Source organism: Heteronotia binoei, chromosome 8 (genome assembly GCF_032191835.1).
Source record: "Heteronotia binoei isolate CCM8104 ecotype False Entrance Well chromosome 8, APGP_CSIRO_Hbin_v1, whole genome shotgun sequence".
Lineage (NCBI taxonomy): Eukaryota > Metazoa > Chordata > Lepidosauria > Squamata > Gekkonidae > Heteronotia > Heteronotia binoei.
Genome location: NC_083230.1, coordinates 20,848,136 through 20,866,420, shown reverse-complemented (window position 1 = coordinate 20,866,420; position 18,285 = coordinate 20,848,136). Strand labels below are relative to the sequence as shown.

The 18,285-nt window shown below is 47.7% G+C and overlaps 1 protein-coding gene across 1 annotated transcript in view; it reads left to right on the top strand.

Moving 5' to 3' along the window:
- The window catches only part of TUBGCP6 (tubulin gamma complex component 6), a 45,839-nt gene that overhangs the window by 6,740 nt on the left and 20,814 nt on the right, over positions 1 to 18,285 (top strand). The window contains exons 4-6 of the mRNA XM_060244794.1: positions 912 to 1,122; positions 8,001 to 8,174; positions 12,181 to 12,302. Coding sequence (XP_060100777.1) covers positions 912 to 1,122; positions 8,001 to 8,174; positions 12,181 to 12,302 — 507 coding nt within the window. The remainder of the gene's footprint in view (positions 1 to 911; positions 1,123 to 8,000; positions 8,175 to 12,180; positions 12,303 to 18,285) is intronic.

Below are 18,285 nucleotides of genomic sequence, written 5' to 3'. Positions count from 1 at the left end.
TGATGGCTTAAGATATTTTTCAGTTTGTTGAACATTTAATAGATAATGCACATGAAAATTACTATGTGACCATTTTAAGAAAGGAACTGCAATGCTTCTAGCCAGCAGTGACTTCTTAGGTTAGGCTGTAGCTTTGCAGTGGCCTTTTAATGGTGTGTCTTCAGGTGCTTTTGAAAGTTCTGCTGGTTTTCAGAAAATACTCCAGGCATAGTTCATAAGTGCTGCATTATTTATAATCCGTTCTGGCCCTGACCTTATGGAACAGCTTGCTTGAGGTCAGGCAGGCTCCCTCTCTTCTGGTTTTCTAGAGCAGAGGTGGCCAATAGTAGCTCTCCAGATGTTTTTTTACCTACAACTCCCATCAGCCTCAGCCAGCATGGCCAATGACTGGGGATGATGGGAGTTGTAGGCAAAAACCCTGGAGAGCTACCGTTGGCCACCCCTGTTCTAGAGTATGCAAAACTGAATTGTTCAAGAGGGCTTTCCTACACAGGCAATAGCATACAAAATGATTCACAATAATTTGTAGAGAAATGAGAAAGTGAGAAAGACTGACTATAAATAATGTAAATAAAAGTAAAAATAAACCAATGGCCAGATACCTGAGTGAGGTGAGGTCTGGATTTTAGCAATACTGAGAAACAAGAGAGGGAAACACGCCCCCCCCCGCCCCATGTGATTTTGGATTAGGTTTCTGATGGCCATGTAGATGAACAAATTTCCTCCAATCCATGAGCCCAGCTTTTATTTACTTTGAAGTGTCTATCCTGTCTCTTCCTGCACTCAAAATGTCTTAGATAATCAAACTATCTCCAAATTGTTAACAGAATTACGATATTCCACAACACAAGGAGTAATCACCAGGGTTTTATAATCTTGATCCTAACTTCTGGGTTTCCCCCCCACCCCAGCCCGCTTGGAAAAAAAGAAGAGCCATACCTTTCTGAAGCTGGAAGAGAAGCATTTGACAAGTTTTGTCGACTACAAGAAGAGGAGGTACAACTCTTCAGCAATACAAAGCTGCAGCTTCCACAACGGGTGCTAATAAAAGAGCTGGAATTAGTGAAGGATGTTCTGAATGTCCTTATTGGAGTGGTGTCTGCTTCATTCTCATTTAATCAGGTACTGAGAAACATCTATAGATAAATCACTGCTAAGACTACATGTGATCTATTATTATTATTATTAAATTTTATTTGTATCCCACCCTCCCCGCCTGGGCAGGCTCAGGGCGGCTAACAACATTCAATAAGGCATTACATAAATACAATGATTAAAACAGCATTAAAATTATAAAACAACATTAAAATTATACATAGTTAATCTAAGCAGGGGGGTTTTTGTAGCAGGAACTCATCTGCATATTAGGCCACACACCCCTGATGTAGCCAGTCCTCCAGGAGCTTACAGGGCTCTTATTACAGGGCCTGCTGTAAGCTCCAGGAGGATTGGCTACATCAGGGATGTGTGGCCTAATATGCAAAGGAGTTCCTGATACAAAAAAAAGCCTTGCATCTAAGGCTGTTAAACCTTAGCTGTGTATACTTGTAGCCTACAGAAATAATAGAAAAAGAGTAGCGTACCTGTATGGTCCTGAGAGAACATGTTTTTCGGAGGCATGTTCTTCAGAAGATCCATGCGCTCGAGTCAGCATAGACTGCATATGAGTCAAAGAATGTGGTGTTTTGTGAGGTGGGTTGGCTTTTTTTGATCTTGTGGATCAAAAACTGGCTGAGTAATAGGAAGCAGAGAGTGAGTATAAATGGGCAGTCTTCGCAGTGGAGGACGGTAAGCAGTGGGGTGCCGCAGGGCTCGGTACTGGGTCCCATGCTCTTTAACTTGTTCATAAATGATTTAGAGTTGGGAGTGAGCAGTGAAGTGGCCAAATTTGCGGATGACACTAAATTGTTCAGGGTGGTGAGAACCAGAGAGGATTGTGAGGAACTCCAAAGGGATCTGTTGAGGCTGGGTGAGTGGGCGTCAACGTGGCAGATGCGGTTCAATGTGGCCAAGTGCAAAGTAATGCACATTGGGGCCAAGAATCCCAGCTACAAATACAAGTTGATGGGGTGTGAACTGGCAGAGACTGACCAAGAGAGAGATCTTGGGGTCGTGGTAGATAATTCACTGAAAATGTCAAGGCAGTGTGCGTTTGCAATAAAAAAGGCCAACGCCATGCTGGGAATTATTAGGAAGGGAATTGAAAAATCAGCCAGTATCATAATGCCCCTGTATAAATCGATGGTGCGGTCTCATTTGGAGTACTGTGTGCAGTTCTGGTCGCCGCACCTCAAAAAGGATATTATAGCATTGGAGAAAGTTCAGAAAAGGGCAACTAGAATGATTAAAGGGCTGGAACACCTTCCCTATGAAGAAAGGTTGAAACACTTAGGGCTCTTTAGCTTGGAGAAACGTCGACTGAGGGGTGACATGATAGAGGTTTACAAGATAATGCATGGGATGGAGAAAGTAGAGAAAGAAGTACTTTTCTCCCTTTCTCACAATACGAGAACTCGTGGGCATTCGATGAAATTGCTGAGCAGACAGGTTAAAACGGATAAAAGGAAGTACTTCTTCACCCAAAGGGTGATTAACATGTGGAATTCACTGCCACAGGAGGTGGTGGCGGCCACAAGCATGGCCACCTTCAAGAGGGGGTTAGATAGAAATATGGAGCAGAGGTCCATCAGTGGCTATTAGCCACAGTGTGTATGTGTGTGTGTGTATATATATATATATATATATATATATATATATATATATTTGGCCGCTGTGTGACACAGAATGTTGGACTGGATGGGCCATTGGCCTGATCTAACATGGCTTCTCTTATGTTCTTATGTTCTTTTTTTAAAGCCACAAATACAACTAGCACTTTGAGGAAAGTTTTTAAAACAAACTGCTAAGCCATCAGATCTCATTGCACTACTTTGAAATTATACACTCAGTTTTGAGTTACAAAAGAAGGATTAAAAAATCAGTCTCCTTCAGCCATCCAACTCAAATAAACTCATCTTGTGGTTGACTTGCTGAACTGGTGACAATTGTATTAGTTCTTTTACAGAATGCCTGCAAAAGCCTTAGTGATAGTACATTGGTCCTGTACTCTTGGTACTGTACTGATTGTTATTTCTGTTTGTATTGTTAATTGTTGTGAATAAATTATTTTAAAAATCAGTCTCCTTTCCCCACGTGCAATTTTTAGATTTAAATGGGAACAGAGTTGCCTACTGGCCTGCTGAAACCCGCCCCCCCCCACTTGTTTCTTTATTATGAATTATTATAAATGAGATGTCATTTAGCAGGTGATACTATTTACCACCATGTCATGAAAAACGTAAGCTGCCCATTTTCCATACATTAAGCCGGTTCTTCAGGCCAGCTGGCAACTTTTTCTGCAAAAGGAATTATACCTGCAGAGATTAAGCTCAAAGATGTTTCCGCTTAATTCTTTATTCACTGCTATACAAATAATTTGTTAGCTGAATTTTGAGTAACCATGCTTTCCGTGTTGTTTTTATAACTGTAACATGTTCACATTTGTAGGATTTTTTGGTTTTTCTGATTTTGACCTCACATACCTAGTAAATAGATCAAGGAGGGTAGCTGTTTTGGTCTAGCAGTGATTCAAGAGGAGATTGGATAAACATGTGGAGCAGAGGTCTATCAGTGGCTATTAGCCACAAGGTATAGATGGAACTCTCTGTCTGTGGCAAATGATGCTCAGTATTCTTGGTGCTTGGGGGGGAACAGTGGGAGGGCTTCTAGTGTCTTGGCCCTACTGGTGGACCTTCTGGTTTTTTGGCCACTGTGTGACAAAGTATTGGACTGGATGGACCACTGGCCTGATCCAACGTGGTTTCTCTTATGTTCTCATGGTCTGAAGCAATAGAACAGAGTCCAGTGGCACCTTTAAGACCGACGCGTTTAATTCAAGATGTGAACTTTTGCGTGCAAGCACACTTCTTCAGACAGTGGAATGAAATGGAATTAAGAGTCCTACATACAGAGGGCGAGCAGTAAAAACATGCAAAATGGTGGAGATGTTTTTAACAGGTTAAAAGAATAGCAAGCTTGGTTTCTGGTTATCATCCGTTCAGGTTCAAGGGGCACAGAAATAGCAAAGGTTAATAAATGTGTCAGAATTGGAGATTGACATGCCCTAAAAGGTGGGAATCTGTCATTGGATACCATCCGTCTCTTCTCTAGCATAGATGCAAATTTAAAGCCGTTCTTTGAAGTTGGGTATTGGCTATGTAGAGCATTTGTCTTGTCCCCAAAACAGAGACTTGCATTTAACAGAGCAATCCTGAGTTATGCCTATGTTGGAACTTTGACACTGCTGGTTGGCTCCCTAAGGGCAAAGTTACACAGTGTGTGTGTGTGCGTGTAGATGGCTGCTTGCGAGGTGGTGCCCACGGTGATTCCGCTGCAGCATAGTCTCTTGGCATACTGTCGATGCAGGGGAAGCAGGAGGGTTGGGGCACGTTGGGTCAATGGCAGTGGCCAGTCCTAGGGCAGATGCCATTCAGCATGACAGTTGGGAGCGGGGAAAGGCATCTTGGGAGAGCCCCGATCTCTCCTGCCCTGTCTCCTGACAGAGACCTATGCTAATGATAGGCACGCGGTCTTAGTCATTTGCTTTCCCTGTATGACAGCATGTTCCACAGGCAAGTCCCCTGTGAATACTTTGAGTCAGCCCCCTGCAATAGCTGCCCCCTCCGACTCAGGGAACACCCATGACGCAGTCCCTCCCCCAGTGCTATACGCACAGATGCCCCACCCTCCAGATGCCAGAGGAATCCTGTCCTGGAGCAGACACAGAGGTTAGGAACCTCAGCCATGCACTCATTCTATTAGCTACCTCCCGCCGCCATGGGTTGCATCATTCTCCTCTTTTCCTTTCCACGAGCACAACAACCCCATAAGGTTTGTCAGGCTGAGCGTATGCATCTGGCCCAAGGCTACCCACCAAGTTGCCATGGTACAAGTGGGGAACGGACCCTGGGACTCAAAATGGGCAGCCTCGTGTTCTAGCCGGTGTGATGAGGTGTCTCATTCACCCAGAAGAAGCCTGAGAGACGAGTGAGCCCTCCCTCTTAGACATTCCAATGGGAAGCCTATGGGGGGAGTGGCAGATGAGGAGGGGAGGGAAGAAGAAGAAGATATTGGATTTATATCCTGCCCTATACGCTGGATCTCAGAGTCTCAGAGTGGTCACAATCTCCCTTACCTTCCCCTCCCCCCACAACAGACACCCTGTGAGGTAGGTGGGGCTGAGAGAGCTCTTTCATGGACAGCTCCTACGAGAGCTATGGCTGACCCAAGGCCATTCCAGCAGCTGAAAGTGGAGGAGTAGGGAATTAAACCCGGTTCTCCCAGATAAGAGTCCACACACCTAACAACTGCACCAAACTGGCTCCCAAAGGGAGAGAGTGGGGCAGGGAGAAGTTTGGAGCTCTGGCGATATAGTAGAAACCTAGCAGCAGAGACAAAGTTGGGCCACAACACAGACTTTATTGTACTTTGTTGAATCCATGGCAAGGAATGAGCATGCCGTCCACTTCCGCTCTGGGGATGAGGGTTCCTGGCTTGGCCTGAGCCTAAGTGAGATAGCATCTCAGGCGGAACTTGGAAAGAGATGCTGGGCACGAAGCTCTGTGTCATGCCCTGGGCTTCAGGCAGGGAACGAGACCCAGTCCCAGATGGGGTATGAGTTGAAGAGCAGAGGGGGGAACCACCAGGGCACAGAGTCCGAAGCCAGTCTGAGGCCAGAACCAATAGAGCAGAGCAGAATAAGAACCAGTAGAGAACAGTGTCCAAAATACACCAACCAATAGCCAAGTTGTTTGTAGCCGGAAGTACAGGAGCTGAAGGATCAGGTTTCAAAGCCAGCTGGGATGGATGCACATTGCTTCCACAGGGCAATCAGCCCAGAGCAAGAAGCTAAACGGCTTGCCGCCGTTCTTTCCAATTTGTAAGCGGCCAGGCTCCTGTTAGAACTCCGGGCTGAGGGAATGCCCGGCTCTCAACCGCGCTTCTCGGTGCTGGGTGTCCAAATCTTGCCGAAGTCTCTCTCGAACATGGGCCATCCGTGGGGATGAGTGGGGGGGGGGGCTTTGTGCTTGTGGCCGCTCAGCTGTAGGGAATGTGGACGGCAGTGGCCAGCTGTCCGTTTCTTCTGAGGGACCGGCTGCTGTGCTGTCAGAGTGCTCAGCTGCTGGTTCTGCTGCAACCGGCAGCCCCCCTTCATCATCGCCCGTGACACTCTGCTTCAGAAGGAGGGCTGGAACAGCTGACTGAGCAAAGTGGGGGGGTAGGGGAGACTCGCCACACCCACATGCCTGTCTGTTGAATCTTCACCTGCAGGACAGTAAAACAGAGCCATGGCGACTGGGTGCATGATGGAACCTCCACATGCCTGTCCTGTGTCAAGGTGCTGCCAGATAGTTTGCAGTCTTTCCCCAGCAGGAGCTCCAGCTGAAGGCTGTGGAAAGGGAATTGTTTGAAGTGACAGCTGCCAAGCTGGTTTGCCGTAAGTTGCAGAGCAGCTGCCAGAACCTCCCACCCCAACCGCAGGCACACCTGAACCCTTCCGAGTCTCATGGACAACTTTCCAGGGGAGTTTTCCCGTGGCATATCAGGGGCCATGATGCTGTGCGGTGGTGACTTGCACCGCCCTGTGCCTGAATCCAATGCTGGGCTTGAGTGCAGGAGATGGTGTCGTGGCACCTCATCTCAAGCGAGGGGAGAGGGAGAGCAAGTTTGGGATACTTGACCCTGCTTACCTAACTGTGTGCAAGAGCCCTTGTGTGCTGAGCTTCTGAAGGTTGGGTATTTGTTGGGGTTCTGAAATGGGGGAAGTCAGTCAGAGAATATAGACTTTGCTCTCCTCTTTGGCTATCGAAGTGTTCACCTTGTAGTGCAAAGTGCCCTCTCTGTGCATCTCCCATCATCAAAGTGCCTTGCTCCTCGTTCTGTGTCCATGTGGCAGGGAACTCTGAGAGAGTTCTGTGCCACGCTCACTAACAAATGAGGCGTATCAGGTTCCAGCAGAAGTTTTTGTGGGATGGAGGGGGCTGCGATTGGGTGCTGGGGAAAGGGCTTGACCACCTCAGGACGGGAGGGGATTGGCTGAGCCCGTAGTCGGCACCCTGAATTCTTCCAAGGCTAAGGGGCAGGATTCAGCAGTGGAGAAAGACTTCATTTTCATGATCCACGGGTGCCTATGGACTGCGCTATGTTTTTTGTTGTAATTTTCTGCCTCTTACAAGGGGCGTTCCCAGGCTGAAAGGGCTCAGGAAGCTGACTAACTCTGGCCACACCCTTAATTTTGCAGCTGTTTTAAATTACGGGTTTTATTGATTTTATGTGCACCTTCTGTTGTAGAGCCTGGCATTGGCTGGGATGAGGCGATTCATAACTTCAATAAATAAATAATAGTGATACCCCCCAACTACATTGGCATAGGGGCCTACGCCTCTGTCATGCTGACAACCGGCTGCTGCGCCCCTCTGCTGGCCCCCGCAAGCAACGAGCAGTAGCTCTGCACTGCTGTAAGTGCCGTTTATGGCATTGTATCTGAACTTACGCAGATGTAACTGAAACTTTACTCCCATGTGGGGGCGTTTTTGCCCTCACCCCCGGCTTGTGCTGTAAATCTACCAAATTACATGACATACTCAATAACATTCTTAATTGTTAAGAGTAGTAAACTGAGATTCTGTAAGATTTTGCTTTTCTTAAACCAGCAGACTCCTTCTCTTGGGGTGCAGTGTTGTTAGAGCACTGCAGCGCTTTTAGTGTTAGTAGATTTTTATCCTAATAGCTTATGCGGCTAACTCTGCAATTACTCGGTACCTTTCCGGGAAGATATTTTTCCTGCGTCAAATCCTGGTTCTGTATAGCATCTGCCAATGATAACGATGAGGACATGTACATTTATTTTGTTTTGTGTTGGGTACATTTTAATTGGCAATTTCCGTTCTTTGCCTCTGTAGGGAGCTCAGATGTTTACAGTCAAGCAGGGTATATACGTGTCTGGAACATCACCCGAAAGGATGCATCAGCTCTTGTCGGAAGTTGCTCAGTACGGAACTTACTACACACGCTTGAGTTGTTTCTCTGTCCAGCCGGTCTTAAACTCTTCATACAACAAAGGGCTGGTGTTTCAGGTAACATGCTTACACTTTGTCTTGATATAATGCTCAGAAAACGTTTCCATTCCTGTCGTTATTTGGGTATATCCCTTTACATATTTTTTTCATTATGTCATTGTTGTCACTGCTCTGAATAGAATATGGACACATGAAGCTGCCTTCTACTGAATCAGACCCTCGGTCCATCAAAGTCAGTATCGTCTTCTCAGACTGGCAGCGGCTCTCCAGGGGCTCAAGCTGAGGTTTTTCACACCTATTTGCCTGGACCCTTTGCCTGGACCCTTTTTTGGAGATGCCAGGGATTGAACCTGGGACCTTCTGCTTCCCAAGCAGATGCTCTACCACTGAGCCACCATCCCTCCCCTGCTCTCCAGGGTCTCCAGCTGAGGTTTTTCATGCCTACTTGCCTGGACCCTTTTAGTTGGAGATGCTGGGGATTGAACCTGAGACCTTCTGCTTCCCAAGCAGATGCTCTACCACTGAGCCGCCATCCCTCCCCTGCTCTCCAGGGTCTCAAGATGAGGTTTTTCATGCCTACTTGCCTGGACCCTTTTAGTTGGAGATGCTGGGGATTGAACCTGAGACCTTCTGCTTCCCAAGCAGATGCTCTACCACTGAGCCACCATCCCTCCCCTGCTCTCCAGGGTCTCCAGCTGAGGTTTTTCATGCCTACTTGCCTGGACCCTTTTAGTTGGAGATGCTGGGGATTGAACCTGGGACCTTCTGCTTCCCAAGCAAATGCTCTGCCAGTGAGCCACAGCCCCATTCACGGCTCTCCAGTGTCTCAAGCTGAGGTTTTTCACACTTCTTTGCCTGGACCCTTTTAGTTGGAGATGCCGGGGATTGAACCTGGGACCTTCTGCTTCCCAAGCAGATGGTGAAGTAGGGTAGGTTGGTCCAAGGCTACCCACAGGGGCTCTCCAGGGTCTCAAGCTGAGGTTTTTCACACCTCTTTGCCTGGACCCTTTTAGTTGGAGATGCCGGGGATTGAACCTGGGACCTTCTGCTTCCCAAGCAGATGGTGAAGTAGGGTAGGTTGGTCCAAGGCTACCCACAGGGGCTCTCCGGGGTCTCAGGCTGAGGTTTTTCACACCTATTTGCCTGGACCCTTTTAGTTGGAGATGCCGGGGATTGAACCTGGGACCTTCTGCTTCCCAAGCAGATGGTGAAGTAGGGTAGGTTGGTCCAAGGCTACCCACAGGGGCTCTCCAGGGTCTCAAGCTGAGGTTTTTCACACCTCTTTGCCTGGACCCTTAGAGTTGGAGATGCTGGGGATTGAACCTGGGACCTTCTGCTTCCCAAGCAGATGGTGAAGTAGGGTTGGTTGGTCCAAGGCTACCCACAGGGGCTCTCCAGGGTCTCAAGCTGAGGCTTTTCACACCTATTTGCCTGGACCGTTTTAGTTGGAGATGCCGGGGATTGAACCTGGGACCTTCTGCTTCCCAAGCAGATGCTGAAGTAGGGTAGGTTGGTCCAAGGCTACCCACAGGGGCTCTCCAGGGGCTCAGGCTGAGGTTTTTCACACCTATTTGCCTGGACCCTTTTAGTTGGAGATGCCGGGGATTGAACCTGGGACCTTCTGCTTCCCAAGCAGATGCTGAAGTAGGGTAGGTTGGTCCAAGGCTACCCACAGGGGCTCTCCAGGGTCTCAAGCTGAGGTTTTTCACACCTCTTTGCCTGGACCCTTTTAGTTGGAGATGCTGGGGATTGAACCTGGGACCTTCTGCTTCCCAAGCAGATGGTGAAGTAGGGTAGGTTGGTCCAAGGCTACCCACAGGGGCTCTCCAGGGTCTCAGGCTGAGGTTTTTCACACCTATTTGCCTGGACCCTTTTAGTTGGAGATGCCGGGGATTGAACCTGGGACCTTCTGCTTCCCAAGCAGATGCTGAAGTAGGGTAGGTTGGTCCAAGGCTACCCACAGGGGCTCTCCAGGGTCTCAAGCTGAGGCTTTTCACACCTATTTGCCTGGACCTTTTTTTGGAGATGCTGGGGATTGAACCTGGGACCTTCTGCTTCCCAAGCAGATGCTGAAGTAGGGTAGGTTGGTCCAAGGCTACCCACAGGGGCTCTCCAGGGTCTCAAGCTGAGGCTTTTCACACCTATTTGCCTGGACCCTTTTAGTTGGAGATGCCGGGGATTGAACCTGGGACCTTCTGCTTCCCAAGTAGATGCTCTACCACTGAGCCACCATCCCTCCCCATGGGATGTGCCTGTCTAGAATCCGTATTCATATGCTCACGTGCACACCATGCAGTGCAGTGTCTTGAGTGGTACATTTGTGTTGGGTGTGTGTGAAATAACAGCTTAGCTCAATGAACATAACAATGGTCTGTTTTTGTAAGGGGTTTGTGTTGGTAACATTTATGTTTCCTTGGACCTTAACCACAGAGTGAGTTGTGAATGATTTTCAATTCAGAAAACCCTTAATTATATTTACTAATATGGGTTGTTTGATATTAGGATAGTGCCTGCCTAGAATCCATATGCATACGCTCACGTGCAAACCATGCAGTGCAGTGTCTTGATTGGTACATTTGTGTTGGGTGTGTGTGAAATAACAGCTTAGCTCAATGAACATAACAATGGCCTGTTTTTGTAAGGGGTTTGCATTGGCAACGTTTATGTTTCCTTGGACCTTAACCACAGAGTGAGTTGTGAATGATTTTCAATTCAGAAAACCCTTAATTATATTTACTAATATGGGTTGTTTAATATTAGGATAGTAGAGGGAAAGAACTTAATAACGAGGCTTCAGGGTGTAGGCAGAGATGGTGATACCTGTGTTTATCCAATCAGAAGGGCAGTTTTGATTGCACTGATCCTTTGGCGAACATGCAATGTACAGATGCCTTTGTAGCTTGGACTTAGCACCTTTCTAGTAGGGATAGTGAGTTTGTAAAACTTGCGTGCAGCTTCAGCAGGCACATATGTTGGCGTGTGCGCATAAGTGTAATGGTGGCGAAGCAAACTTACAGAGAGCTTCGCAGACCCGGAAACGGAAGGGGGAAGAGTTCTGTTTCGTAGATGGAGGATGCTTCTAAAACGATTAGTGGATTTGATAATGAATTCTTCTGCAAAGCAACTGGAAGTCTTATTGGTCAGGGGGGAAATTAGGAACACTGGAGGGAATTGTTGCCATAGAGTTTTGTTACCTCCTGCCTTTTATGGCCCCTCACTAGCAGCAGCCTGAAACCCAAATCTTTGCGTGCTAGAAGTTCCACCATATCCTGGTGTGGACCGTGTTAACCTTAAAAATCTGCTTTTCTCCTCTTTTTTTATTTTGTAACATCTGGCCTGAGGAATTCAAAAGCTTGCACATTGTTATGTGCAGGGCTTTTTTTTGTAGAAAAAACCCAGCAGGAACTTATTTTCACACTAGGCCACACCCCCTGATGTCACCGGAAGTGACATCACTCTTTCAGTAGGTTACTTTCCATATATTGACACAGAACAGTACAGTGCCATCAGCTGCATTTCATGGATCTGTGTTCTTACACAGACCAACGAGAGACCTTGTTTCACACACACACCCCGCCCCCCCCAAAAAACATGGCTGGAGACAGAGAGCCACGTGTGGCAGAGCGGGCAGCGGCAGGCCCAGCTTCTCCCAGGAGGGGACACTTGTGGGCGGCTCCACGTCTCTTGCTCTCTTTGCAAGCCTGTTGGAGGCTGGAGGCGTCAGAGAGGACGGAGCAGGCAGTCTGGGAGCATGTGGTCGTCTAGTGCCATCCCTCTGCCGGAGACCTTTCTTTGAGCTGGAGCCCTGGCCAAGCCAGTCAGAACTGTGTTCCTATGCATTCCTGCTCAAAAAAAGCCCTGGTTATGTGTCATTGGGTTGGTTCTAATAAAATATATTTAATGGATTTTGTTCTTGGCTTTTTAGGGGCTGTCTGCCTATGAAGTATTGAGTTCTGTAGAAGAGACTGAACAAAAAGCCGTTCATTTCCATTGTGCTGAATTTCAAACACACAGCAAACAGAAACAGCTTTTAATAGCGGAACTTCTTTTTTCCTCTTGTCAGGCATTCACAAGTGGATTGAGGAAGTACCTTCAGTACTACCGAGCGTGCGTTTTGTCAACTCCTTCTACTTTAACTCTTCTAACTATCAGCTTTCTCTTCAGAAAACTAGGACGCCAGCTAAGGTAATACCATGCAGGCTCATATCTAGAAAATTTTAAGGGGGGGCACTGGGGAAAATGTTGTGGACTTTGGGGCCCAAAAACGATGTCACAGAAATGGCAAACAGTGGGTACAGGGCACTGCTGCTCACCACCAGGCTGCCTCAGCAGGCCCCCATCCCGCTTGCCATTGCTGCTGCCTGCCTCCCCTCAGCACTGCCTGGCCCACAGTGGAGGTGAAGGGAGAGCCATGCGAGCCTTGTTAGAGAATTTGCACGCAGCAGAAGACACTGAAGAGAGGGACAGGTAAACACAGGAATTAATAGACAAGAGAGATAACTGTATGCAATGGTAGAATATATTTACCAGGACAGTATCCAATATTCAGAGTCGTTGCCAGGCCAAGGTCATACACAGTAATCAGTACACACTCCAGTAGAGAACAATATACACCAGTAAGTATACACAGCACGATCCAGGCACAGTAGCACAGGATCAACACCAGCAGTGTTCGCTGCCACCCAGACGGTGAGTCTCACAGTACCCACAATCCTTACAGGCAGGCAGAGCAAGCTCACTGAGCTTCCCTAAATATACATACCAATCACGCAAGCTCACCAGAGGTTGCATCAGCTCTGTGAGTCAGCACAAAGCCTAATCACAGGTGAGGTCATTCCACCTTACCTCAGTAACAGGTAACAGCTGGGCCATGATGCAGCATGGCTCAGCATGACATTGCAGAAACAACATTACTATTACTTAAGATGGAGTCAGTCAGCCATTTTAGGACTGAGTTTCAACAAGCCTCACTGCCCCTCATGTCAGGCTGGCCCCTGCCTCACCCAATGCAGCTGCCTAGCTGCCCATCCTGGCCACTGCTCCTGAGCTCTGCTGTGGTGGGCTGCCTTCGGGTGCACCTCTCCCAAGGGCCTGGCACAGAGGCGGCTGCTGCTGCTGCTGCGGCCCGCCTCTCCTCAGCACTGCCTGGCCCACAGTGGAGGCAAGGGGAGAGCCACGTGTGCCTCACGGACCCTCACGCCAGGCTGGCCCCTGCTTCACTGAATGTGGCCGCCACCACCTGGCTACTGCCCCCAAGCCTCATTGCCTCTGCACCTCTCCCCACGGTGTTGGCATCCTCCTCTGCCAGGTGGCCAAGGCCCAGCCCATTTGACCCATGGCTGCTCCAGCAAGTCCTCCTTGGGATGGTAGGTGGTGAGGCTTGGGTCTCTTGCGTTAAGATAAAAGTGGTGGGCTGGGACCCTTGGGCTCCCCCTGTATCTAAGAGCCTACTTCCATGGGATAAAAGCATTAAAGGAAAGGAAACCTTCAAATCTGATCTTTGATCGTAAATGCATATGGTCCCATTAAACTTTGACAGTGTCGCTAAGTTTCAGTCTTACTGGCTAAAGAAAGACTATGTAAGTAGCTTACAAACGCTGTATATCTTGGCCTAATTCCAGGTTGAATTGTATCATGTTTATATAGGGTTGCCAATCCCCAGGTAGGGGCAGGGGATTCCCCCGGTTCAGAGGCCCTCCCCCCTCTTCAGGATCATCAGAAAGCAAGGGGGAGGGGAAGAGAAATGTCTGCTGGGTTCTCCATTATTCCCTGTGGAGACTGATTCCCATAGGGTATAATGGAGAATTGATCTGCGGGTGTCTGGGGCTTGGGGGGGGGGGCTATTTTTTGAGAAAGAGGCACCAAATTTGCCACATAGCATCTGTTGCCTCTCCTCAAAACACCCTTCAGGTTTCAAAAAGATTGCACCACGGGGTCCAATTCTATGAGCCCCCGAAGAAGGTGCCCCTATCCATTGTTTCCAATGGAGAAAGGCATTTAAAAGGTGTGCAGTCCCTTTAAATGTGATGATCAGAACTCCCTTTGGAGTTCAGTTATGCTTGTCACAACTTTGCTCCTGACTCTACCTCCAAAGTCCCCACGTATTTCTTGAATTGGACCTGGCAACTCTATGTTTATACTTGTAGTCTTATTCAGTGTTGGCCACTTGAAATTGCATGCTCCTATATCAGGAGTCCTGGTTTTGGTGTCCTCGTGATGCCACTAAAGCACAAAGATCTTCACTGTGTGGGTAAACGTAAGCTTAGGCAGGCATTTTGTATTTTCCCCTCCTCCTGCAGCAGCTGTTTTGTGGTAGTCATTTTGCGGCTGCACTCACCAAGCTGTGTCAAAATTCCAGTGTGCCCAAAAAAGGTTGGGGACCCCTATCCGTGATTAATTATGCCTTTCAAGTGACCAATAACTTATGGTTTAGTCTATGAAGAAAGGTTGAAGAGTCTGGATTACAGGGGTGGAAAGTGGTCAGTAAAACCAGTTAAAGTCATTTTTTTTTTAATCTTGGTCGTTAATTTGTCAGGTGTGTTTTTTTTAAAAAAGTCAGTAAAGTAGGTATTTCTTTGTTTTTGTGAATGCAATTTGTGTTTTTTTGTTTCTGTTAGTGCATTATGGGAGAAAGAAAAGGACAACAAAAATGCTTGTGGATGCAATGCAGAAAACTGGGGGAGGGGGTTGGGGGGGTATTTAATGTGTGTGTGTGTGTACACTTGCACGTGAAAGTCATGTTGACCATTAGGGGTGACTCACCCCTAATGGGGGCGGGCTGGAGGATATACAGAGAGATGGCTGAATAAATCCTGCCCCGTCCTCCTACTGATAGTATTTCTCCCATCCAAGTACTTGCCAGAGTTCACTTTGCTTAGATTCCAAGATCTGACAAAATCAGGCTTGCTTGGACTATCTGGGTCAGGGCAGAAAACTGTTAAAAATGAGAGTTAATTAATAACCAAAAATAAGCAAAAACCCAAAGATAAAGTAAAAGCAAAGACAAGCCTGACCTTACAAAAAAATTATGTTTTGTTCTCATAATGATTATTTTATGTGTTTTATTATTTATTTCTTATTCATTAACTTCCATCTTTATATTGCCCATTTCCTGTAAACAGGGCTTGGGGCAGTGTACAAAAACATAATAATAATAATAATAATAATAATAATATCAATAACAACAACAACAACAACATTTTATTTATATCCCGCCCTCCCCGCCGAAGCAGGCTCAGGGCGGCTAACGACGTAATCAGTCTGTACAATGAGTTATACAACAAATTTTAAAATCAGCATTCAACTTAAAACATTCCAATTTAAAATTAACATTTCTGGTGCTATTCTATTAGATGCAAGTATGTATGATGGCGGGATCACTTAAGGCGAGTCCATCAGTCATTCAGTCAGGTAAAGGTCATCCTAAAGAGGAAGGTCTTGCAGGCCCTGCGGAACTGTTCAAGGCTCTGCAGGGCCCGCACTTCTTCTGGGAGCTGGTTCCATAGGTGCGGAGCTGCAATGGAGAAGGCCCGTGTACGAGTATTCTTTAATTTTGCCTCCTTCGGCCCGGGGATGGTCAGTTGGTTCTTCCCCACTGACCTCAGTGCTCTCTGGGGTTCATATGGGGAGAGACGGTCCTTCAGGTAGGCAGGTCCTCGACCATATAGGGCTTTAAAGGTAATAACCAGCACTTTCTAGCGAACCCGGTATACAACCGGCAGCCAGAGCAGTCCGCGTAGCCCCGGCTGTATGTGCTCCCATTTCGGGAGCCCTAATAACAGCCTAGCCGCCGTGTTCTGCACCAGCTGCATATTAGACAGGTTAAAACATTACAATTACGATAAAATAGCAGATTTGCTGAGATGGCGATCTAAATTTCCAATTATGCCACCATCTTGCAGGGGGAGGGGTGTGCCAGCCAGATGAATGCTGTCACTGCCCTCAACCAAATGTCTTACTTGCCCTGTGGAACTGCATCAAGTCCCACAGGACATGGATGTTACTTGGCAGAGAGTTCCCCCAGGTTGAGGCTAGGGCACTGAAAGCCCTGGCTTTGGTTGAGGACTGCTGGGCATCTCTTGGGCTGGGGACCACAAGCAGGTTCTGATCAGTGGAGTGTAATGCCCTTTGGGGAATATACCAGGAGACACAGTCCTGAAGACACACGGGTCCCGGACCATTAAGGGCCTTAAAGGTAAGCACCCAAAACCTTGAATCTGATCCACTGCTCAACTGGCAACCAGTACAGCTTACACAGCACAGGTTGAATGTGTGCCGTTCGCAGGGTCTCTGTAAGGACCTGCACTGCTGCATTCTGTACCAGCTGGAGTTTCTGAGTCAGTCTCAAAGGCAGGCCCACACAGAGGGAGTTATAGTATTCCAATCTGAAAGTGACTGTTGCATGGACTGTGGCTAGGTCAGGACAAGACAGGTAGGGGGCTAGTTGCCTGACCTGGTGTAGCTAGAAAAAAGCCAGTGGCAACATATGTGATCTGGGCCTCTGCTGAAAAGGAAGCATCCAGATTCCTACTCAAGCTCTTGACAGTTGGTGCCGATGTCAAGGGCACACTGTCAAGAGCTCCCTGCCCAGCCACAGAACCTCCATCTTAGTAGGATTCAGTCTCAGCTGGCTCTGCTATAATCATTCCACTGCAGCCTCCAGCCTTTTAGCCGAAACAGGCGGGACTTGTCTTATCGTCATAAAAAAATACATTTTTCAATAAAATGGTGTGCAATGACTGGCTACGGGGATGATGGAGGCCAGATAATGAAGTCCCAGGTTTTTTTTTTAGTGAAGATGATAAAGTCCCAGTTTACTTTAATTAATCAATTTGCTGAAATTAAATTGTTCAGTAATTTGTCAGCTTTTGGCCGGTTTTTTTAAAAAGGAATTTTGGTCAGGGTTTTGTGTTTTTTAATTGAACCTGTTCTGAACCACAGGCTGCCACTTTCCTATCCTGGTCTGGATACAAGGACTTAGGGAGGCACAACATGGCATCAAAAGGGTTTAAGATATAGCGATCCCCCCCCCCACACACACACACACACACAAACACACACACTTGCTGGGTGAGGGTCGTCCAACTGATTTGGTTAGCAGTAGGTTTAGTTTTAGTTTTTTTAGTTTAAACATTTTACACAGTTGAAACATTAAAAACATACAACAGTCTTATAAAACTACACTTAGTTTCAGGTGCCGGTTAGTTGTAAGCCAGCCGGAAGAGGACTGTCTTACAGGCCCTGCGGAATTGGGCAAGATCCCGCAGGGCCCTCACCTCTTCCGGCAGCTGGTTCCACCAGGAAGGGGACATTACGGAGAAGGCCCTATCCCTAGTAGATTTCAAGCGGGCTTCCTTTGGCCCGGGGACGACGAGGTGGTTTTGAGTTCCCGATCTCAGTACTCTCTGGGGAACATGTGGGGAGAGACGGTCCCTCAGGTAGGCAGGTCCTAGACCATATAGGGCTTTAAAGGTAATGACCAGCACCTTGCACCGAACTCGGTAAAGTATTGGCAGCCAGTGCAGAACTCGAAGCCCCGGCTGAATGCTAACAGATTGAAGTAATCCATCCCTTAACATGACATATATTAATTATCATAATATGTATAAGGTACTAGTTTATACGCTTTTCAAAGGCTTGTACAAATTCATCGATAGCTGAAGATCCATAATAGCTCAACATGACCTCTGTGTACAGTGCACCTGTAAATACCAGATGCTAGAGTCGAGCGCTGGGGTTAGCTGTGACATCATGCTCTGCTTGCCAGTTTGGTGTAGTGGTTAAGTGTGCGGACTCTTATCTGGGAGAACCGGGTTTGATTCCCCACTCCTCCACTTGCACCTGCTGGCATGGCCTTGGGTCAGCCATAGTTCTGGCAGAGGTTGTCCTTGAAAGGGCAGCTGTTGGGAGAGCCCTCTCCAGCCCCACCCACCTCACAGGGTGTCTGTTGTGGGGGAGGAAGGGCAAGGAGATTGTGAGCCGCTCTGAGACTCTGTCCTTGAAAGGGCAGCTGCTGGGAGAGCCCTCTCAGCCCCACCCACCTCACAGGGTGTCTGTTGTGGGGGAGGAAGGGAAAGGAGATTGTGAGCCGCTCTGAGACTCTTCGGAGTGGAGGGCGGGATAGAAATCCAATATCTTCCTCTACCTCACAGGGTGTCTGTTGTGGGGG